Source organism: Panthera pardus, unplaced genomic scaffold (assembly GCF_024362965.1).
Source record: "Panthera pardus isolate Hobbes unplaced genomic scaffold, ASM2436296v1 HiC_scaffold_26, whole genome shotgun sequence".
In the NCBI taxonomy this organism is placed as follows: domain Eukaryota; kingdom Metazoa; phylum Chordata; class Mammalia; order Carnivora; family Felidae; genus Panthera; species Panthera pardus.
The window spans coordinates 9,522,024-9,545,062 of record NW_026526832.1 but is presented as its reverse complement, the minus strand read 5'-3'; the positions used below and the strand labels follow the sequence as shown (position 1 = coordinate 9,545,062).

Genomic DNA, 23,039 nt, shown 5'->3' with positions numbered 1-23,039 from the left:
CTTTATGTTCTTTGCAAATTTTAGCTACACATGTCCTGAGTCATGAAATTCAGGGGAAGTAAAAATTATTCCAGATCTAAGAGGCAACTGTTTTTACAAATGCAAAACAATTTGGATAGATAAAATATCTGAAAACAATTAAAACCAAATCAACCTGTACTTTATCTGTGTGCTGAGATTTTAGGTCCAGTGGATCAGAATACAGGGAAAAAACTAATGAGAATCCCTCAATGGATCCTTCACCCACCAAACAAGATTTCTTCAGAAACCGACTTGCTCTTGCAAATGACCTTGACCAAGGAACAGCTGTGTAAAACATACTTAAAGTTGTATTGTCAAGTGGTAAGATGAGGGTAAAAAGCTTGTATATATCTGTGTAGGAATATATATATACATATATATATATATATATATATATATAGATGTATAAGTCCCTGAGGAAAACTAATATAAATACTTACATATGAAGCTAAATCAACATACAAGACATTGAAGAGATGAAGATTAGTCTGTGGTTGAGAGCTGGCTTTTTGAACTTCAGCACTTGGGAACAGGGAAACGAAGACTTTTCACAGCATTATAGAAACACAATAAATTTGGAGGAAAATAAATGTTTGTAAGAACAAAAACTTCCAACTTGAAGTCATTCCCCCCCAGTATAAAATTGAGCGTGTAACATGGATGTGAATTTTATGCTTCCTAGGCATTTACCTTATTAATTCATCCCAATGTTCTTAGGCTAATATACACGATGTTAGGGGCCAGTTCTGTCTTGCTATATGTCTTCCCCAAAGCAATACCCAACATCCCTTAAGGCAAAGGATCAGTAAAGAGTTGTATTTTACGTGTTGCCAATCTGAGTTGTGGAGAATTTGTGCTTACACCATGACATAGAAGGTTCAAGGGTTATAGACACACTGGTCTCCAAACGGGAAGAGAACCAGAAGAGTAGTATTTCTCTCTCTGTGGCTATGAGAATCAGTACAGGGAACAGTGATTTCTCTTGAGACTGGGAGGCCAAAGAAACGTTTTCACTTGCGTGAGTTGTGCTGCAGATGAGAATAGTCTAGAGTCTATGTGTTATTGAGTTCTCAGGATTCAGAGACACATTAGTGATCCTGAGTGTCACATACACTCATGGGTTGGGGGAAAAAAAAAAACTTATTTAGCTACGTCTTCTTTTAAAAGACTTTCTTCAGTCTGGAAAGAAGGTGGCAACAACATCAGTGCTTTAATAGCACATGCACAGCAGTTGCTACAAAACACCGGAACAGGATGAAAATTTAGGGCTGGTAAGACCTTGTTCTGTTTTCCAGAAGTAAGCTGTTTAAAAAAAAAAAAAACACAAAAAACAGAGTTCTTAACAGCTCAGACAGAGGAATCATTGCAGTGAGGCTTTCATGGCTACAGGATAATAAAATGTGCTCTGCTTCCCCACGTCCAGGATGGTCCACAGCCTTGACATGCCCCTAACACAAGAATAATAGAAAAAAATTAGTTTTAAACAATTTGTCTCTCTTCCCAGGCAGTTATCTATAATGAATTAGAGGCATTTGGCTACCACTCATTCAAAATCTTGGTACTCAAACCGACTTCTTTAGAGGCTCTTCCTCTAGGAATGTACTGCTTGATAAAATCGTAAAGTTTTACTTGTTACACGTTTTCTACAAGTCTGATGATTAATTAGGAACTCATCCATTAGCCTTTGAACAGTAGGGGGTCTGGAATGTCTACAGGATTGCTGTCAAGTTTTGGGAGTTTCCAGTATTTAAGGTTAAGCCAAGCTTTTCATTTTCCTGAAATTAATGGACTCCTTTGAAGTTAGATTTATCTCTGTTTAGTAGGCCAAAGAAGGTTCGGGGGCAGGGTCTGAGAGCACAATGCAGAACTGACTGGATATGGAAAGTGAGCTGCAAGTCACAGCCTTTTAAGTAAAATGTAAAAACAATAAAATTTCTTTCCCCTTCATAATGGTTATCATAAAAATGATGGATTACTTGGGAAGGTTTCAAAAACTTCACACACCTCCCAGATTTTCATTTTGATAACATTCTTTGAAAGAATCTTGATGTTACATCGGTAGCACAACTCAGTTTCATTGTATTTTATGAAACTAGCATGTAAAACTAGTAATAATTAGTGCTGCTACTCCCTGGGTCTCCTTCACCTGGTATCTGGATTTTTCCAGTAGCTTTCTAGCTCCGCATCAGTCCTGTACTTCTCTTAACACATTAATATTCCCAAATGCTGCATTGTGTGAAACTCTCTGAACGTTCTTTTTTGTCTACAAATTCTGAACTCCTCGACTTGACCTTCAAGGCTGTCTGTCCAGCATGGTGTCAAGTCTTCTCTTTGGCTGCTGTCTCCTACTTTGCCAGCCTACTGGACTCCCGGCCCTCAGTTACACTGGGCTTCTCTTGCCTGCTGGTGAGCCATGGCCCCTTGCGTCATGCCTTTTCTGTAGCCTCCTTCCCCCTGCCAGTCTTCAAGGCCCTGGGTAAGTCCCTCATCTTTCTATGATCTCTGGTGCCGTAACTTGTCTATCTTCTTATATATTTGTCTTGTCTTCCCAACAAGAATGTTGAGTCCCCTTGAGGGCAGGAACTATGACATATCTTTTAAAATTCCTTTCCACCTCTAGAACAGTACGTAGTTGCAGAGAATAATTTCTGCTCATGATTTGACAGAGCTTCAGGATTGTCTCTTTACCTTCTTGCCTTTCTTTTTTTTTTTTTCTTTTTAGGAAAAATACCAATCACAAAAGAAATAAAACACTGTTGTCTTCTAGAGCAGTAAAAGCACTACTGTCCTTTTCACAGTATTAACATTTGCAAACATCTTTCCACAAAAAAAGAAAGAAAGAAAAGAAAAGAAAAAGCAAGAAAGAAAGGAAAGAAAAAGAAAGAAAAGAAGGAGAGAAAGAAAGGAAAGAAAGAAGGAAAGAAAAGAAAGAAAAAAGAAAGGAAAGGAAAGGAAAGAAAAAAAGAGGAAAAGAAAAGAAAAAGAAAGAAAGTGCTACTCTTTTCTGTGTTGTCCTGGGTCACTTCATAGTATTGTAAATTGACAGCAGAGATAGGATCTTTGATGATGTTTCTTAATGACATTTAATGTAATGTTGCATTAAAGATGAAATCAGGGTGGGAAAGAGGTTTGCAATTCCTCCATCTGTGAGCTCCAGTCCCATGGAGAAGTACAGTTTACGTAGGGGACCACGGCTGTCTTCTGGAAGTGTTTGGGTCCCTAAACAGAAGGAAGCGCCCCACCAAAAGATGAGTTGGGTATTTCTGCACAAGCTGGGAGGGCCAGCAGGTCCCTTCTGTAGCTGGGTGTGGTCTGTATACAAGCCTAAACAAGGATTTGCCCCACTTTACTGACTCTAAAACTGGAAGCTTGGAGAACCAGGAATGTGTGGACCAGCGCTCCAGGGTCCTCTGTTTCGCCCTATGACAAATAGTTGAAACCCATCTGGGGCTTGCCATTAGACTGTTTCTTCCTTGCTCAGGGAGAACCCTTTGAATAGTACTTTCTATAGCACCTCATGACTCGTTCACTTACCTTCTTCAAGTCTTTACTAACACTTTACTTTCTCCATGAGACAACTTGTAAAAATTCAGATTCCTGGCGACTAGTTCAGTCCCACTTTATTGGAATAAATTTGAGAGTGGGGCCCAGGTATCTGCATTTAAAATTTTTTTTTTTTAACGTTTATTTATTTTTGAGACAGAGAGAGATAGAGCATGAATGGGAGAGAGTCAGAGAGAGAGGGAGACACAGAATCCGAAACAGGCTCCAGGCTCTGAGCTGTCAGCACAGAGCCCGACGCGGGGCTCGAACCCACGAACTGTGAGATCGTGACCTGAGCCGAAGTCGGACGCCTAGCCGACTGAGCCACCCAGGCGCCCCCCCAGGTATCTGCATTTTAAATGCACCCAGGTGATTCTTTGGCCCGCTGAAATTGTATAGCCATTACCTCTTAGACCAATAAGTTGGATGATCTAGTATGTAATCAGCACTCAGATTCTATCCATAGATGGAAGTTTAGGACAGAATAGAGAATTGATTATATTTACCTTGAGATACAGAAAGCTGGTAGAGTGACTCTTTCTGAGGTTTTCTTAAATTCATCTGTGATCTTTACTATAACATACAGTAAAATTTTGGTTAAAATATACATATATACAGGATTAGTGTTCTTTGTAATAAATTGGTAAAGTTGATTGTATATTCTAGATAATTGCATGCACTTAGAAAAATGGTAAAATGAATGTCTTCTGTTAAGTTGTGTAATAAAATTAGATACAGTTTTCAGACTAAACTTTCTCTTGAAACATCACCATTAATAATTTTCTTCCTGAGCCTAAAACAGTAATTGGGGACACTTTGGATTCTCATATCCTGAAAAGTTGATTTAACTTAAAGATGTAAGTGTAGTGTTCTCAGCATCCGGGCATCTTGGCATTTATGGAATATAGGCCAGTGAGTCTCACATGGTGGAGAGGGGGTGAGGGAACAGGAAGAGGAGATACACTTCTTCAAAAAGGGAAATGAGTTTAAAAAAAATAGGTTGAGGAAATTGATGGAAACCTATATATTTTAAGGGAAAAAATAGAAATTGGTGTGTGACACTAGACCTAAGTTTTAAACATATGTATAAAAATATGGGATATGATTTGGGCAGTGCTGAAGATGTTGTTTTTGGAGGCTGTCAGACATGCAAAATAGTCAAGAGCTTTCTACCCAAATAACTTGTTTTCCAAAACTTGTTGTTTTCAAAGAGCTTATACATGATCTCGGTAAGTCATCTAAACATGTTTCTTATCTATAAAATACATTCCCCCTCCCGCCTTCTTCCCTCATTCCCTTCAGAGGTAGGAGCATTAAAATTCTCTTAATTCTTAGCAGGAAAATGGAGTGTGTTGTGTTCCCTCCTCGTGTATGTAAAGCTGTTCATCTGAAGACAGTGGGATCGACTTTGTAAAGGACTGTTGCTCGATACTGTGTGTGTTTCTGTCTAAGTGGGTTGTTTCCATTTAGCACTAGGTCACCCTCTCCTTATCACATTTTCCAACTGGGGCAAACCCTTTAGCATACAATCATGCTCTTATTTCTCCCATTTTTAAAGCAAAAAGTATCTTGACTGTTCCAGTTATGCTGCACGTCTCTGCTTACCTTTGAAAGAGGAAACTGCTCCAGTTCTTGCCTCTTATCATTAAACTCACTGGGCTCACGGGGCGCCTGGGTGGCTCATTTGGTTGAGCGTCTGACTTCGGCTAGGGTTGCGATCTCACAGTTCATGAGTTTGAGCCCCGCGTTGGACTCTGTGCTGACAGCTCAGAGCCTGGAGCCTGCTTCGGATTCTGTCCTTCCCCCTGCTCACACTGTCTCTGTCTCAAAAAAGGAATAAATGTTAAAAAAAAATTTAAACTCACTGGGCTCACACCTCCCCCCTACACCGGTCATGTCCAGATCATCACTGACTTTCGCCTTGCTAAATGAGTACTCCACTCTCCCTATCAGATAGTGTTTGACATGCTTATCACCTCTTCCTTCTGAAATAATTTACTAGGCTTCAAGGGCACAACACCCTTTTGGCTGCCATCATTCTTCATTGGCAGTTCCTTCTTTGTCTATTTGCTGGTTCTCCTTTCTTCTCTCTCTCTTGTTAGAGGGTCCCAGGGCTCTCCTTAGATATCTTCTTTTTCCAGTCTGTACTTCTTTGGTGATCTTATCCAGTGGGCTAGCTTTAAAATATGATCTCTATGGAAGTGATTCCCCATTTTATATCCTTGTTCCAGACTCTTTCCCAGATTTCGGACTCACATCTCCCACTGCCTCCTGGCACCCCTCAAATGTCTGACATATTTATTGAACTTCACGTGTCCTAGCCTCTGCTTCAACTCTACTTTTCCCACTTCAGTTAATGGTAACTTTGTCCTTCTAGTTGGTCAGGCTAAAAACCTTGAAGTCATCCTTGACAATTCTATTTCTTAAACTCCATGTTCAGGCTCTCAGCAAATTGGCTGTCTTCCAAATCCATCCAGACTCTGAACAACTTCCCACCACCTCCACTGCTATCACCTTGCCCAAGCTGCCTTCTACTGGGCTAGCCTCCCTACTCCCAGTCTTAACCCCTAATTATTCTCAACATGGCAGCCAGAGTGATCCCCTGCTCAAATGCTCTATGGGCTCTATTTATTTCTAAAGGAAGCCAAAGTCATTACAAGTGACCTGGATCCCATTAAACCTCTGATGGCATCTCCTATTCTGTAACCTCGCTACATGTACCAGGTATGCTCCTGCCTCTAGGCTCTTGAACTGGCCTTTCCCCATGACCTGGCATACTCCTTTCTCAGACACTTGCACATCTCCTTCCTTCACCTCCTTCTTTACTTATATGCCACCTTCTCCATGAGCTGACTCTGACCATCCCATTTATATATCACCAACCTGTCCCCTACATTCCCAGGAACCTTATTTTTTGTTGTTCATAGCAGCTACAACATTCTAATGTATAATATGCTCTTTCTTATTATTGTCTACATCTCCTCACTAGATAACCAATCTCATGATGATAGAGATTTTTGTTTGTTTTGTTCATTGCTGTATTCCTAACATCAGAAGTGGACCTGGAACAGTAAATATTTTTGAATAGTCAGATAGGCCCTATCAAATGTTTATAATACAGTCACTCAAAACCAATTGAAGTGATAGTAAACATCAAAGGAATCTGGATACTAAAGAATCAAGTTAGGGGGACTTCAGGATGAAGTCTCAGCTTCTTAAAAGATACCTAAAAGCAGGCCGACTTTGAAAGCATATCCCTTATATCTTTAGTTACCTTTATTAAGCACCTATTCTGTGAAAGGCATTGGGTTTTACACATATCACCTTTAAACCTCACATAGTCCCCAGTAGATCTATTAACCTCATGTGTTGATGAGGAACAGAGACTAGGATTATTTAAGTAACTTCTCCAAAGTTACACATCTAGTAAGTAATGGAACCAGAATATGAACACAGACATGTGTGATTCCAAAGCAACTGCTTATTGTACTTTACCACAGTGATTCTTCCTTTTCTTGAGGAGTCATGAAGGTAGAGAAACTAGCTTCTAAAAAAGGACGGCATTTTTTTTTTTTTTTTGCCTCTAATGAGAATCAACAGTCTTAAAATGTTAGAATGTGCATACGATTTTTTTAAATGTTTATTTTTGAGAGACAGGAAGAGAACGTGCACAAGCAGGGGAGGGGCAGGGAGAGGGAGACAGAGGATCTGAAGAGGGTTCTGCTCTGATAGCAGAGAGCCCAGAGTGGGGCTTGAACTCATAAACTGTGAGATCATGACTTGAGCCAAAGGTGGATGCTCAACCGACTGAGCCACCCAGGAGCCCTGGATAAGATTTTTTGGAATTCTACTCTGTCAAAGTTCTCCTTGCCTCTGGAAGCTATGTACATCTTTAGCCCAGTTGTGGGCTATACCCTAGAGACTTAACTGTCCTGAATCTGTGATGAGCTAACATGATTAAAATGAGTAAAAAGCAAACCACCTGGTTAAAATTCAAGTGACATTTCAAGAGCAAACTCAGAACCAGGTTGACTAATATCAGTGTTAATGTTATTTTCTGACTAATATCAACATTAATGTTATTTTCCTTTAGCTCTTAAATTGATTACCTAGAATATACTCAATAATACCTGCTTGGATTTCAGTGGCCTATAAATGGAATTTGTACAAATTAATGATTGTGTGTCTTTAAATTTGGAGGGGAACCGCAAATACATTTTAGCTGTTCCTAAAAACAGTCCTCCAAATGCCAGGAGTCAAAGTTGAGCCAACTGTCTCAGTCACTAACTGCCACGTGATATTGGCTTAGTCATCTCACTGCTCCAGGCCTCACCTGCCTTAAGTTTTGAGTAAGGGTATGAGATCTCTAAGTTTTCATCATCTTCTTTTTAAGTTTGTTTTTCAGAGAGAGAGAGAGAGAGAGAGAGAGAGAGGCGGGTGGGGGAGAGAGAGAGAATGCCAAGCAAGCTCTGCACTCAGTGCAGAGCCCAATGTGGCGCTCCAACTGATGAACCCTGAGATCGTGACCTGAGCTGAAGTTGGACACTTAACCCACTAAGCCACCCAGGTGCCCCCAATTGTTTTAAGGTTTATTTTTGAGACAGAGAAAGGGAGAGAGAGAATCCCAAGCAGGTTCCACACTCCACGCAGAGCCCGATGTGGGGGTCAGTCCCATGGCTGTGAGATCATGACCTGAGCCAAAATCAAGTCAGACGTTTAAGTGAGCCACCCAGGCACCCCAGTTTTTCATCAATTTTGCATTCTGCAGTTCACCATGAATGACCTCACACTTACAAAAATTCTTGACAGTGTGTAATTCTTTACAGTGTATAACCATAAACTGTATCTTTTTATGCCAAGCCTAGAAAGAGTTGCTGAATGTCAGGTTGCCACTTTCCAACAGGCTCAGTGAAACTTGCCTGTCAAGGAATTGTGAGATCTTAAAACTTTGATGGAATACAAATGCCTCCCTCAGCCCTTTGAAAGGTGATGCTGAAGGTCACTAATTTTCATCCCAAGGGCCTCCTGCTCACTACAGTCAGAGAGCCTGATACAGAAGGAAATACTGAACTTTTTATAGAGAACATGATACAGGAAAAAGTGTCTCCAAAGCAAGACCATGAGATAGAACAAACTATTTGCATGTGGAAAGCACAAGCTAAAATGAGAATCACGACTGATCTTGAAAAGAGTGCTTTCTAAAATAAATACAAAAATAATACACTTGTGGACTAGGTAAGGCATTTTTCTTTATTATTTTTCAATTTATCTTAGTAATGCCAGAAAAATAACAGCCATTATTTTCACTTTAAATGCAAACCAAATACTGCTGCACGCAGAATACAAAGATTACCTACGAACATGGTCAGGTACAAAGGCCGTATTAGATGTATAGACTGCACTTTATTTTTACATCAAAGTAAGACTGACAGAGCAATTTTTCGACAATTATTTTAGCAAATACCGTGCTACTAAACAAAGGCAAATACACACACACGCGCGCGCACACGCACACACACACACACACACACACACACATATATACATGAACACGTTTCAACTGAAGTTATACATGTCACTTTGACAAAGGCTTCTTCTCTGGTGTGTCTCACCAGATATTTGCACCCCAAGGTCCCCTGCCCTGATCCCGCCCCCAAATGCTGACTTGATCTGAAGAAACAAATTAGAGATGTTCTTAATTAAAGGCACATTTGGCAGCTACTGAAAGTGGCATGCATCTGGCACAGGTGCGCTCTCCCTAAAGCCACACCACATGTGACTTCCATGCTATGCATCTTGTTTGAGTGGTAGTCCAATGTGATCCACCTTTAGCTAACTTGCTTTGTAATTCTGCAGCAATTGGCTACTTAATGCACTATTTTCATTAAAGGCAAAAGGGAAATTTGCTCACAGTCGACAGAAAATGCACTTTACGGTGTCAAAAATGGAAAATAAGGCATGAAATTTACAAAACAAGTATTAGGTGCTTTTGTTTAATCATATAGACTTCATGCTTCTTAACCAGAGCTCAAAATATTTCATTGGCTCATGTGTAAGGGATTTTGATTTTAAGTTAGTAATGAGATGCTTCAAAGGAGAAATATTGAATAAACAAATTAAGTCATCACTTTCCCTTACAAATAATTCTGCATAATTCTTTCAGCCAAACCAATTTTAACCCTGTGGTTTGTATTTTACTGATAAAGATTAATGTGCAACAGGACCTACACTTGTGCAACAGTCATACAATATAGGTTAAAAGAACAAGTGAACCTACCCACAGCAGAATACCAAGAAACAAATGGTTAGTTTCTTTCTAAATCTGGAGGAAATAAAAGGTTTTCTTTGATATGTACAACACTAACAAATTGGGAACCTCTCCCTCCATTTCCATTATTTGTTTTGCTGAGCCACTTAAAACTGAATTTAAGCCGTCTTTAAAGACAGAGGATGAAATACATGACTAGAGTAAGCCAAACTTGAGAATTAAGATCATGATCACAGATACCAAGTTTCGGTTTATGTAACTTTCAACTTATGAGAAAACTCATTAAGGAAGAATTTAGAACCATAACATAGCCTCCAACTGAAATGGTACTTGTTCACTAGACTGTTGTGTTGATTGTAGTATCACGAAGTGTGGCAGGCGCTTTCCTAAATTCAGACCCATTAAAACATTTCTTGAGCTGTTAGAGCGTAGTAATCGACTAAATATCTCCTTTGATACCCAACAACCTCTAGTTAAGAAAACTTTTAATGCTTGTTTATTTCCTGATAATTTGTATTCTTGAAATGCATTAGAAAGGCTGGGAACAGTAAATAATCTTTCAGTAAACTTAGAAACATATACCTATCTGTTCCTGTTTTAAAAAGTGCTCAGACGTGAAAAGCCTCCCTTTGTATTGTTCTTGGTTGATAGCCCACTTAAGTTAAATTCAACCTTGAAATATTTTTATTTTGTGATCCAAAGATGACACATCTAAGAACATTTCCATTTCTAAAAGAAATTTTTCATGTTTTGGGATGTGGTTTAGGAATAGTCATGCTGCATTGACTGTCTTGTAATGTCCTGGATTCAAAAACAGAATTTTGTGGTGATGCATTTGTCTTCTCAGCCACTTCTTGTCCCTGAATAAGTATATTTTAGTTACTACAGAGAATAAATTTGTCAGCTAATTCATGTTTCATGTATGAAGAAGGCAAGGATACAGTCTTCTCCACCTCCATTTAAGGGCACCCAATTGGAATTTTTCTAAGCAGTCACCACTGCAGAAAATATTTTTACCCAAATGTCAGCTTCAGAATACAAATATCCTCTATCCACAGTGCTGATGCACAGTGAAGTGGTCTCCTAGAACCACTGGGGTAGAAGATTGGTTCCCTTTGGGAGAAGTATGATTAGAACTCCAAATCTAAGCTTTTGCTCTTTAGACGATCAGGCGGGTTGAAAAGCCTCCTTTAATGAAGGCTAACACACTGGCCAGGGAGATATTGAATGAGCTCCAATGTGACTTCTCAGGTTCTCATATGGAGTGGGGTGGGGTAATTAAAAAGAGAAGTGATCAGTAAGACAGACAAAGGGAAACCCTAGGGAAAATGAGGCTGTTCTAATAAAAAAATCATGGGGGATTCTGGAATGTGTATTATGATTAATTGTAGCAGCACTAGTAAGCAGGCTTAGATAAACACTTGTTGAATGAATGGTCTTATGGACGTGTTGCACACAAGAGTGGATTCGAAATTAATTTTTTGGGAGACTTTTAAAAGGAGACATTTTACAGAGAGAAAAATGGCTACCATAATAGGAATGGTACAGATATTAAACAAAGATTCAACTCTAACAAATAAATAAGAAAGGATGTGATAGGAGGGATTGCTTAATGATGATGCAATCAACATTCTGGTCTTAAAGGACAATATACTGTACTACTGTGATGTACATTTAATGCTCTAATAAATATCACAGGAAATTATTAAAGTACTAGGTTTGCACCATGATGCAGCACTTCTAAAAATGTCTCTAATGGCATGGTTAACAGAATTGCTGAAATGTTGCTTCATTATTCTGAGGACACATGCAGATACTGACGAATGGATGACTCTCTAATGATGGAATGCTGCACATTTCATAGACATTAGAGTGGAGATTAATAAAACTTTTTCTCTTCAACAAGTTGCATGCATTTCAGTCACAGTATTTGTTAGACTCAGAAGATCAGTACATAGGCTTAATGAATAATCCATATTATGATATTAATGATGTAGGTAGATGTTCTATTATGAATAGTTTTGATAGAGCAAAGACCTCAAGCAAGGTAGAATGTTTAATATAAACTAACAAACTGTATACATGTTGCTTAGCAAATTAAAAAACTTACAAAGTTCTGCTTAAAAGATACCCATCCTATTCTAACCAAATTTTTTTCCTACATGCCAAACTGCAACTTTTTATCATTCTTTAAGATGAATACATACAATCCAGAACTAGAAACCAAGGCGTACCACAATACGTGCTTTTATGCTTAGTGTTTGCGTGTGTGTGTGTGTGTGTGTGTGTGTGTGTGTGTGTGTTTCAACTGAAAGAAATAAGAATCAACCATTTTCTCCATATAATAATTTAATATATGCCAGCCAAACAAAGTATTTGTATCTTTATTCAATTAAATTAAAACAGACCTGCCAGGTTTATTATATAACATTCACTATATACACATGATTTCGGCAATGCAAGGTAATTCTAGATCTGCGGATTACTCAACTATCCGTAAAACATGAGCGGTGTCAGGGACGCCCAGCAATGCTCCTTTCCACACTGGGTGACTGCATTTCCAGAGAATGGTTAGAGGGACGGCTATGAGCCATGACATGGGTTACCAGTAAACTTTTGTGGGAGGTGGGGAGGGGCAATAACAATCTAGCACAGATTAACAGTCTCCTAAATGTAAATCGTATACTTGACAGTTACATTTTTTTAAAAAGTTCTTCTGTCATGTTAATGACACAAAACTTCTTGTTTGAAGGCATCACCACCATATTTTGTTTGTAGGGAGGGTGGGTGGGGGAATGCTCTTAAAATTAATATAATTATTCCTAAAAAAAAAAAAAAGAAAGAAAAAGAAAAAAAAGTACCTCTTTGGTGAAGCCTCGGTACCCATTCACTTCACTGTAATAACCTGTAAACGGGACTGTGGCACAGCACGGGGCCTGGACTCCCACAAGGTCAGGCACCACAGCCACTCCCCACAGTCCTTTAAATGATTTCTAGGAAAATATTCTAAAGTAGGATGAGTAAAAGCAAAGGAAAACAAAGGAGATATGAAGATCCCTGTTTAAGATTTCTTTTTAAAAAGTGCATATTTTGAATTACAAAAACTGTCATCATGTGGGCCTGCTGGACACTAGACTATGTTTTCCATCCCTTTAACGATAAAGATCACTTCACAAAAAGAGGACTCCTGCCTATTGGCTGGAAAAAGTCCCTTTACTTGATTTTCAGGTGCAATCAGTTGTCCAATTCCTCTACATCAGTCTTTCCGTATCTAAACGAATACCATTTTCATTTTATAATTATGTCTAGGTTAAAATTCATTGTCTTATACTGCATCTTGAAGTAGAGTCGTTAGTGTTTGGAGTTGTCACTGTAACTCCTCAGTGCTGGCACATTCCGTGCATCCATTGCCAGCAATGGATTTGGGGCTAGGAAAATGTCCATCCTGGAACAGAGACACTCAGGAAGAATGGGCGTTCTCCAACAGTGGTGGTCCATCTCTGTGCATGGAGGGGTGTGTGTGCTCCCTTTTATAAGTTTTTGGAGGGAGTTTAGGGATATGTTGAGAAGTGCTTTGTCGTGGAGGAACCGGCGGCCCAGTGATGGAAGGAAGGTCCACTTCTTGTGTCAGTGGTGGTGATGGCAGATGCCTTCTCGTGCCATGAGGAGAAGGTGTTTGAGGAGGAGGTGGCGTAAATGGGGAAGGGCTGTTTGGGAAGAAGGCATTGCCATGATCGCTTTTTTTGCCCAAAGGGGGAGGCTGGAGATGTAGTGGTGAGCTGGAGAAAACATCAGGTGTCCTCACAGGTTCTCGCGGTGGTAATAAGGGAGGGCTCTCGGGAGGGTCTGATATAGAGGTCCGGTCTGCTATTGAATACCGCGGTGAATAGGCTTTTGATGTGGGCTGTCTAGGAGGAATTGCTGGGGGGCTGTCCAAATGCTTAGACATAATCTAACACAAATGAAAAAGGAATAAAACACACATTTATTATTAATTGATGCAGTACTGTGACTATATTAAGAACTGGGGTCTTCAAACACACTGTTGGAAGAGCGCGAGGCACGGATCAGGGGGTTTTGCCATATTTTTTAAAGGGAGGGAGTTATGCCAATTCATTAAAAACAATTTTTTTCCAAGTTTTAATTTTTCTCAAAATTTTGTTGTTTGCTACTGTGCACCTATCAATCTAAGACAATTTATGACTTAACCTAAGTCAATCTTACAATTTTAAACCTACTACGTTCACATTTTATGACACTCTGCAGAGTGTCCTGACTTGTCCAGGTGCCCTGCTCTCCGGATCCTCTGAGAACCACCGAATCAAGTCAACAGTTGGCAAAGAAAGAAATTTAAACAAGTGGAAAAAAATAGCTATTGCAAGTCTTTAAGGTCTCTTCCAACCCAGAACTGTTATGAAAATCCCGTTTAAAAGCATATCAGATTTATTATCAAGGGCGCAGACGGGTCATGTTTAAGTTTCACTTAAAACGTGCTTTCATATAGAAAGCTTCACACCTCTTTGCTTTTCTTTCTCTGTGTGGTCTGCGTGAGACTACATTCTACTCTTTTGGGATTAAACTTGTTTTCTCCTGGACAGTACCCATGATTTAGACTCACAGGGTTTTGAAAACATACCAAAAAACTACTTTCAGAAGATAGGAAATAAATATTACCGCAGGGTAAATCCGTATTTAGTCCTCGTCTAAACTCAGTTAAGCCCAGATACCCTGAAGTGTTGACCTAATCTGGTAGGAACTAAACTAGACACAGGCAAGTGATTCTAATGTAACTGTAATGACTCTGGGCTCCAGATGACAGGACTCTCTACGTACCTTAGATGGCGAAGATTCCGCGGGGGCAGATTCTGGCCGTCTTCGTGGAGGAACAGGAGGGGGGACAGGCACTTCGTCAGTGCCCTTGGTTAAACTTATAGATGATACTGAAGCAGATCCTGTAGGATGTGAAATTTTTTTTAACAGTTCACAGGAATTTTATCTCATCTATTAATCCTGAAAAGGCTTAGCTGGAAACTGCTTATATTTATTAAAAGAAATGTACAGAATTATCAAAAGCAGTTCAATAAACCAATACACGGTAGTATTTCCTTTATCAAAGCAAACTGCTATAAAAGCATGCAGAAATTTCTTAGCAGAATTTTCAGGGGAAAAAAAAGCTGCCTAAGATATTCCGTTATTTTGCTTTTGGAACAAAATAACATTCCCACTGTTAATTATTGGAAGTTTTTATTTGGGTATGATTCTCAGATTTCTGGGAGAAACCTTTGGAATGGTAATTTTGTTAAGCCTTTGTGATGGGCTCATTTTCTTTCCCTGACTGTATTAGTATAGAATCTCCCTGCCATTAGGTGGTAGTCAGTCCTTGGGATTAGTTTCTGATCTTAACTGCTCTCCCCAGCGACTGTCTCAAAGGATGCCAGGAAGAATCTTGTGTCTGGGGGAGGGGTCTCTCCTCACTTTGCTTACATATAGGCTGGCTCTCCTTGGCAGAAAATCGGGTTCATCATACTCTAATCCAAACATTTTAATTGTGATGGAGCTATTTAAGATGAGTGAGGCAGCCCTGATAAAAACAGAAATTACACTAAATCTAGTGAACCGGATTTAAAAAGTTGATGAACTGGCACAAGACAGGTGAGTAAAGCTTCTAATCAGAACTCATCCTATAGACATTTATGATGACAAGGGCATAATCTAGGCATAAAATAATTACATTATGAAAGACAACATTCATGTAAGTTGTTAGTTTATGCACAGTATAAAAAAGATATGAAAAAATACTTAAATGATCATCCAGAATTATACTTGGCAGGTTCTCATTTTCCTTTAAGCTTTTGTCAACTAAATGTTATAACAATATAGAACTTAAAGAGTACTTTGTGTACTGATGTTATTCAAATGAGAAACATTTTAATCACCTACCTTTTTTCTTAAAAGACTATGTAATAAGTTAATTAGTTTATAACTAATGTCTTCCATTGGATACATTTTGAAACCATTTGTATGAAGGACAGCAAAAACCATTAACCTATTAGCTTAAAATTTATGGACTAATTTGGTGAATTGTTAGTTGACTTTAAAAATAAAAGCAAATATCTGTACATGGCACTTTATTTCGCTTAACAGTGATGAATATTTAGGCCGCATGATTTAAGTAGTTACAACTATAAGATAGTTCTTCTAAAGCCAAATTACGGTCATTTGCCTGCAGTCTGTGCCAAGGTCGTCAGGCTAAGTGTATCTTGTGACTCAGACGCTGCCCGTAGCCGCCAGCATTCCCATATGCGCATGCATGCTCTTGCTTTTTTTTTTTTTTTTTAAGTTGAGCATTAAAATACTACTAAGAACTCTACAGTTGGGAAAGAAATGGTTAAATGTGGAAGTCACCCATATAATAATGTTTTTTTAAAAGAGAAAAGGGTTTTACAAAAAGCATGAAGAGTATATACGTTTAAGCAAATCATCTATGATCAAAAGGTAGCACAAGGGAAGGCCTCACTTCTAAGATGTTGCAAGCGGGGTACCAGTGCTGCCAGGCCCAAGAAGAGTTTTAGCAGGGAGGGGGGCACTTGGTTTAATTTTTGAAGCCAAAGCAAGAATTAGGAGTCTTAAACTAAATATACTAACTTGGGCCATGGGGCAGTGAAACTTGGACAAAGACGGTATCGCTGCCTGTGAAAGGAAACAAGAGAAGCAGATTTTTTTCTTTCGTTGATAAATTCAACTCATCTGCAGAAATTCATCCACGATAGAAATGTTATTTTTGTCATTCAAGTAAAGAAGGGTACAACAGTCTTTTTCGTAAAAGCTCATTACGTCTCAGTTTTGAGAAAAATAAAGAATTGAGTTAATATCATACTGGGAATGTTGAAGATTCCTTTTAGATTCACTACCTGATGCCATAATAATTCAATGAAAAGCATTCATGAGGAAACTAAAGTTTTCTCTATTAGTGGAATACTTTTAAAATATGTACAAACTCAATTCAAGCAAAGAATTCAGCTGGACATATAAAAATATGTCACTTACTAGAGATTATTTTGAAAACTCAACTGTGTGAAATAAGTAGTAAACAATGAATTTATGTTAGTAAATTGAAAAATAAAAGGGAATTTCTTACTAATATTATATACTTACGAAATTATTCTTAGAGCATGACAAAATAACTACAGCTTTGGATATTACAAAACAAGCTTGAGAGTGATATAGCCTTTTCCCTTCTATATTCTTGAACACTTCTTTAAAAAAATCAATTAATATTTGGCACTTAGACACATTTTGTACAGGAAACTCACTGACAATTTTACAATGCTTCAACAGATTATTAATTCATCTAAGAAAAAAACTGAAAACCATAAAAGTCAAAGCCCCAAGAGCAATAAAGGCGAAAAACAGACAAAAGGTTAAGTTATCTGTAGTGGTTCTAAATCAACATAGTTGTCTATGTTACACTGTCTCATATTACCAACATACGGAAGAGATAATATCCACGAGACTAAAATAATTCCTGTAACACTAGACTCAGCTGATTTTTTAAAACTCAGGTTTGTCTCTCCCCCTGTCTCTCTTTCCACAATAGACAAGCACTCAATTTGGACCACTGTTTCTTTTAGCTTCTTTGGTGAGAACAAGAATAATTTTATGTTCCAGGTTCAGTTGGCAAGATTATTAATGTGATTGCTACTTCTATAGCTATGGGTTTATTTTCCATATACCCCAGTTTCTAACAATCTATCCCATTAATCTCCCTTCCTTATGTACTGATACTTATTTGGAGGCCACAGTTACCAAAGGTAGCAATCCAGCTAATTCTGATAAGTTATCTCTCATAAGATTAATTTTTATACTTTGATATTAAATGAAGCAGTTGCTCTGTCAATGATTCACTCCACTGCTTATTAGGCATAACAGGGGTTAAGGGAGTAATTACCTTTAGTGTTTACCTACTTATGTTTTTTCTACTTTTCTTGGAAAGGAAATAAATATGCCTCCTGGAGATAAGCCTCAAGAATATGGTAGTACACTTAGTATAATACGGGAATAAAATAAAAACACAAAGCTTATGATAGTTATAAACTGCAGACTTGTAAAAACAATTATTATACCTATACATAAACACTTGTGCATACACAGACTTGGTTTTGGTCATATTTATATATATGTATGTCGCAGGCTTAGATTTGTATGTTTGGTAAATCAAGGGCACTTTTCTGATTTGTCATTATAAATGGATTTCTTGGTCTCACTGCCTGGAAAATGCCAAAAAAAAAAAAAACAAAAAAAAAAACAAACCCAACCCTCTTTGAATTATACATGCTCTAATCAAGAAATATATACTAGAAATCCTTGTCAGTGAACAAATTTACTTATAATGAGTTAGGAGTGAAAACCCACTTAATTAAAAAAGTATTAACTTGTTAAGTACAAATCCCAAATGACAGCTCAGTGGTTCTCAGTCTCAAGCTTTTGGAGTGCCTGGGTGGCTTAGTCGGTTAAGTGTCCGACTTCGGCTCAGGTCACGATCTCACGGTTTGTGGGTTCAAGCCCTGCACTCGACTCTGTGCTGACAGCTCAGGGCCTGGAGCCTACTTTAGATTCTGTGTCTCCTCTCTCTGCCCCTCTTCCAGTCACACTCTTTCTCTCTCTCTCTCAAAAATAAACATTAAAAAAATTAAAAAATAAAAAGAACCCCCTGGAAAGCTTTTAAAAATTACTGATTCCTAGTGCTAATACCAGTCTAATTCAAACAGGGGCTGGGCATATAGGTATTTTTTTTTAAGCTCCCCACGGGATCATACTGCACAGTCAGGATTGAAACCACTGTTCAAGATGCTTTCAATTTATAAATGAGTCTTTCTTAAAATAGAAATAAGCATTTCCCTATAGACAAAAATTTCCCTATAGACAAAAATCAATCATGAATAACTTCTTAAACTCACAAAAGCCTGTTATGCAAATTCATTTGAGATCAGAAACTAAGCACCTACAAGAATCTTCTAGGAAGAAAAGCCTTGCATTCCAGCTTCAAGCTTGGACTACCATCTTTTCTTGTCAAAGCTTCCCCTGCGGAGGGACACAGCTAAGCTCATCTGCAGCACACAGACCAGGTGGGGCCTCTGGCTCCCTTCTCTGACCAGGCCATCTTTACACAGGGAGGTCCCTAGAGCATCTCATCCTCTCCACCTTGTTAGAGCAGCAGAGACAAAGCAAGCGAGCTGGGTGGTCTCTCCCCTGGTCAGGGCCACTGTCATCATCACCTCAAAGGTGGAGCTGGCCAGGGCAGGGTGTGGGGCAGGGCTCTGAATGTGAGGGTGTATGTGGGTGCACTAAGAGGATGGCCAGGTTCCTCACCACAAAGCTTGATGTGACCATTCTTGCCCATTCTGTGGTCGTTTGTGTAAACTCCTACAGCATTATGTCTTCACCACTCATTTAGCACTTTGCTTTGCTAAGCCCTTACGTATCTTCTCTAGTTAAGCTTGCAATCTGAGAGTGAAAAATAAACACAGTACGAAGAGAGAATTGCAGCATTTAACAATGGTTAAAGCACTAAACTGTGATTTTCTTTGAACCATGATTATTTTTCCTCTCTCAGTAAGATTTATAAACTTTACCAGAGAAAATGTGATGTAGGAGTGCTAGGCAAGGAGTGAGGTATGCAACAGATACTGGCTGAAAAATTAAGTATGGTTTTGTTTTGTTTTTTTAATTTTTTTTAAATGTTTATTTTTGAGAGAGAGGGAGGGAGACAGAGCATGAGCGGGGCAGGGGCAGACACACACACACACACACACACACACACACACACACACACACACACAGAATCCGAAGCAGGCTCCAGGCTCTGAGCTGTCAGCACAGAGCCCGACGCGGGGCTCGAACTCACAGACCACAAGATCATGACCTGAGCCGAAGTCGGACGCTCAACCGACTGAGCCACCCAGGTGCCTCAAGTACGGTTTTAAAGTAAATCATTCTGAAAGACAAAACTATATGAAGCAAAACAGTACTATTATAACTGATCAAAAATTCTGGTCAAACTGCCTTTTGAAAAACTTAGGCAGCGGAACTTTCTGCTGTTCTGTTGAGTGGCAGGTGTTCAGATGACGTAAGAATGTAGGCACGGCAGCTCTTTCCTGCCAGGCCCTGAGGAAGGGGTAGTTCACGCTGTGGTGGCAACACAGTGGGCAAGGTGGTGGCCCCCATGGTACCAGCAGATCTGTTAAGCAGAAGTGAGGTCAACAGCAGATGAGGATCTTTACTACACGCAGGCCACGTAAGTTTTAAGTAAGCGACTAACTGAACATACAGATGGTTTTAGACTTGGCTAGGTTTTTTCATTTCGAAGTCAGTTATTTTCAGTTTCTACCAAGAGCAAAAGGAATAGGAGTAGGTGTTTTCTTTATCACAAAGAAAGTGAAATTGAGAAAACCCCCAAAGCTAAGACTACAAAGCCCAACTCCTGGAACAGTGGTTTCTCCACTTGTCCAGTATTTAATCCTGTTCCACCGCCACACACGGCAGAGCACAGCTCCAGACCGCTGCATTCCAAGACGACCCCTTCTTCCCCTTTTGGCTAGTTATCGTAAAGATTCAGCACTAGTAGGGAACTAGTAGGGAACTAGCAGGTAACTTATCTCCCGTTTCCCCACCTCTTCCATTTGTAGCTACTTTTTAAACTAAGAGAAGTAGAATTTGCAGTTGATAGCTTTCACAGGACTTCAATAATTTACTTATTTGGGAATCCTTATAATACAGACTAGCTCTCTGCTTCAAGAAAAAAAAAAAAAAAACCCTGCAAACAGTTAAGTGGGCAGAAGAAAAAATGATTTTAGGTGGGGTATACTGCAAAAAATGCTGGTTTCATTACTTAGCTTTAGAGGATTGGGAGAATAGGTGGGATTTTTTTTCTTAACCTGGTATTTATTTGAACTTATCAGAAATATATGTATATAACATGACTCCATAACCCCCAGGAGCAAAATAAAGCCAAGATGTAATTCTCCAAACAAACACACTTTAGGGTGGTCAACAGACAAGACAAACTTCTGGGTAACTACAAATGTATGTATAACACAGGAATAAATAAATAGGATTCTGGACCAAATCTCAAAATAATATACCTTCAAAGAATAATTTTAAGTCGATTTTTGTTAAAAAGTTAGATCCTCTGATTCCTAACTCCTAGGTCACCCGCCTCTCGACCTCCTCCCCACAATAATGACACGCTGTCCCTCAGGACTGGATTCTGTGCTGCCAGATACTGGGGTTGAACTTGGTCTGTACATTGAGCTGACAGCCAATGGGAAAAGCATGTGCAAGTGGCTGTGAGAGGGTTAAAGGTGATGGGATTCAAGTTTGGATTTAATACTGAACAAATGGAAAAAGGCTGTGTGTTCTTAGAGCTTTAAAACTGCACGTGGAATTGATTAGAAAGTCAGTGGAAGCAGGGTGACCCATGTATAAAACGTAGTCTCTTCAGAGGGCTAGAGCTGAGCATTACAGTTTGGTAGCCACCAGCCATGTGTGGATTAAACATGTGAATGTGGCTGGTCTGAATTGAGGTGTGCTGTAAGTGTAAAATGCATATGGGATTTGGATGGTTTAGAACAAAAAAGAGAATGTAAAATATCTCAGTAACTTTTCATACTGAGTTCATGCTGAAATGACATTCTGCATACACTGAGTTAAATAAAATATATTAATCAAATTAATTTCACCTAATTCTTTTTGCTTTTTAAAATGGGGCTGTAGAACATTTGAAGTACATACGTGGCTCATATTACATTTCTATTAGACGACGCTGGTCTAGAAATAAGAAAGGGGTGAGCAACAGTGTGCAGTCTGGGAGATCTGTCCGGCTGGGCTGGAAAGCACAGGCAGTGGATTAGCGGGCACCACATACTGTCCGCCAGACGGTGCAGACTAAGGAAGAGTTTGAATTTGATTCTTGCTGCAAAATCTGAAACTACAGAGTTTGGTGGAACCGGAATGATGTACTGAGTAGTATGCGGAGATAATAATTTTGGAGGCAGCATTTAAAGCGTCGGACTGACAATCCTTGCAGATTTCAGGAGTTATCTTTGTTTTCTCTGGATATGAGGGATGCCATTTTAAATTCACCAACTGAAAGCAAATACTCGGATACCAATTTTCAAGCTTAAATTACTAATTTTCATCACCAGTCCTTTCAGTAAAGCATAATAAATTTAAAGAGAGCAATTCCAACAGGTTTTTAAAAAAATTATAAGTTGCTGGAGTTCAGAATTTGCTTTATATTTTTATAATAATATCTTTTGGAATGGTATTTGTGTACAAATTTACAAAAAATAAAAAAGTTATACAGATTCTTTATTACTGCTAGCACACAGAATACTAACAACTACTTTTAAGCACTTAAAATTTTAGCACCTACTTGAGTGAAAAGGGCTCGAATGATCAGAGTCAAATACGCTGCAAACATCTGTGGTACTAGAAGCACCCGAAGCAGGAGGAGGTGTTAACGGTGTTCTTGGAGAGTTTGGTGCAGATGCTGTACTTTCTGTCTCACTTTCGGGGATCCTACTGTAACTAATTTTCCTTGGCTCCTGCTGCAGAGGTGTGGGATGTCTCATGGTACCTGGTCTTGGGTTTGATGGACGAACACCAGGAGATTTTAGGGGATAGCTGTATTTTTTTGGCTGTAAACACAACAAAAGAAACACAGTATTTAAAACACCATAACAGAAAGGAAGGTTTTTCTATATATGCCCGGTAAAACTCACTATCTAGGAAAACCATAAACCATTAGTAAAGAAGTTGTATAATGATTAAAACTAAAGTGTCCAAGTTAAAATATTAACATCCCATTTCCATAAAGCCTTGGCTATCTAAAATATTAGGCAATGAATTTCTTTAAATAGCTGAGTCTTAGTCCTAAAAATGCCAGAGTATTTGTTATCTTAGTATTTTTGAATGGAACTCTTTCTAAGATATATTGTAGATTTCTCTAGCTTTTTAAATAGACCCTGTTGAACGAATTTAACCTTGCTGGAGAAGCCAGGATCATTATTATGAATTATGATGCCTTACTATGCTGTAATACTGTGATGCTGGAATCATTTGAGCTATTTACAAATGCATTAAATTGCTGGAGTTTTCATCTGTGTGTGTATATGTTTAGGTTTCTGAAATTTTCTTACAGGGTGCT

The 23,039-nt window shown here is 38.9% G+C and overlaps 2 protein-coding genes and 1 long non-coding RNA gene across 13 annotated transcripts in view; 2 read left to right on the top strand and 1 right to left on the bottom strand.

Moving 5' to 3' along the window:
* ARHGEF33 (Rho guanine nucleotide exchange factor 33) overlaps nucleotides 1-23,039 on the top strand; it is a 118,026-nt gene that overhangs the window by 72,569 nt on the left and 22,418 nt on the right. For 4 of the 9 annotated variants that reach the window (XM_019446880.2, XM_019446793.2, XM_019446783.2 and 1 more), the window contains one exon: nucleotides 185-855. The exons of 2 other annotated variants lie outside the window; for them this stretch is intronic. In XM_019446880.2, coding sequence (XP_019302425.2) covers nucleotides 185-314 — 130 coding nt within the window. In that variant the 3' untranslated portion in view covers nucleotides 315-855. Of the gene's footprint in view, nucleotides 1-177; nucleotides 856-23,039 lie in introns of those variants that run through there. 3 more of the 9 variants (XM_019446870.2, XM_019446833.2, XM_019446825.2) reach the window with 2 other exon arrangements.
* LOC109265577 (uncharacterized) lies at nucleotides 3,605-4,315 on the top strand. Its single transcript, XR_002079260.2, has 2 exons — nucleotides 3,605-3,672; nucleotides 3,909-4,315. It is a non-coding gene; the product is annotated as an uncharacterized LOC109265577 (long non-coding RNA).
* SOS1 (SOS Ras/Rac guanine nucleotide exchange factor 1) overlaps nucleotides 8,796-23,039 on the bottom strand; it is a 148,637-nt gene continuing 134,393 nt past the window's right edge. For 2 of the 3 annotated variants that reach the window (XM_019446753.2, XM_019446771.2), the window contains 4 exons: nucleotides 22,266-22,530; nucleotides 16,478-16,522; nucleotides 14,666-14,784; nucleotides 8,796-13,784 (listed from right to left, as the gene is read on the bottom strand). In XM_019446753.2, coding sequence (XP_019302298.1) covers nucleotides 13,293-13,784; nucleotides 14,666-14,784; nucleotides 16,478-16,522; nucleotides 22,266-22,530 — 921 coding nt within the window. In that variant the 3' untranslated portion in view covers nucleotides 8,796-13,292. The remainder of the gene's footprint in view (nucleotides 13,785-14,665; nucleotides 14,785-16,477; nucleotides 16,523-22,265; nucleotides 22,531-23,039) is intronic. The other variant, XM_019446764.2, reaches the window with a different exon arrangement.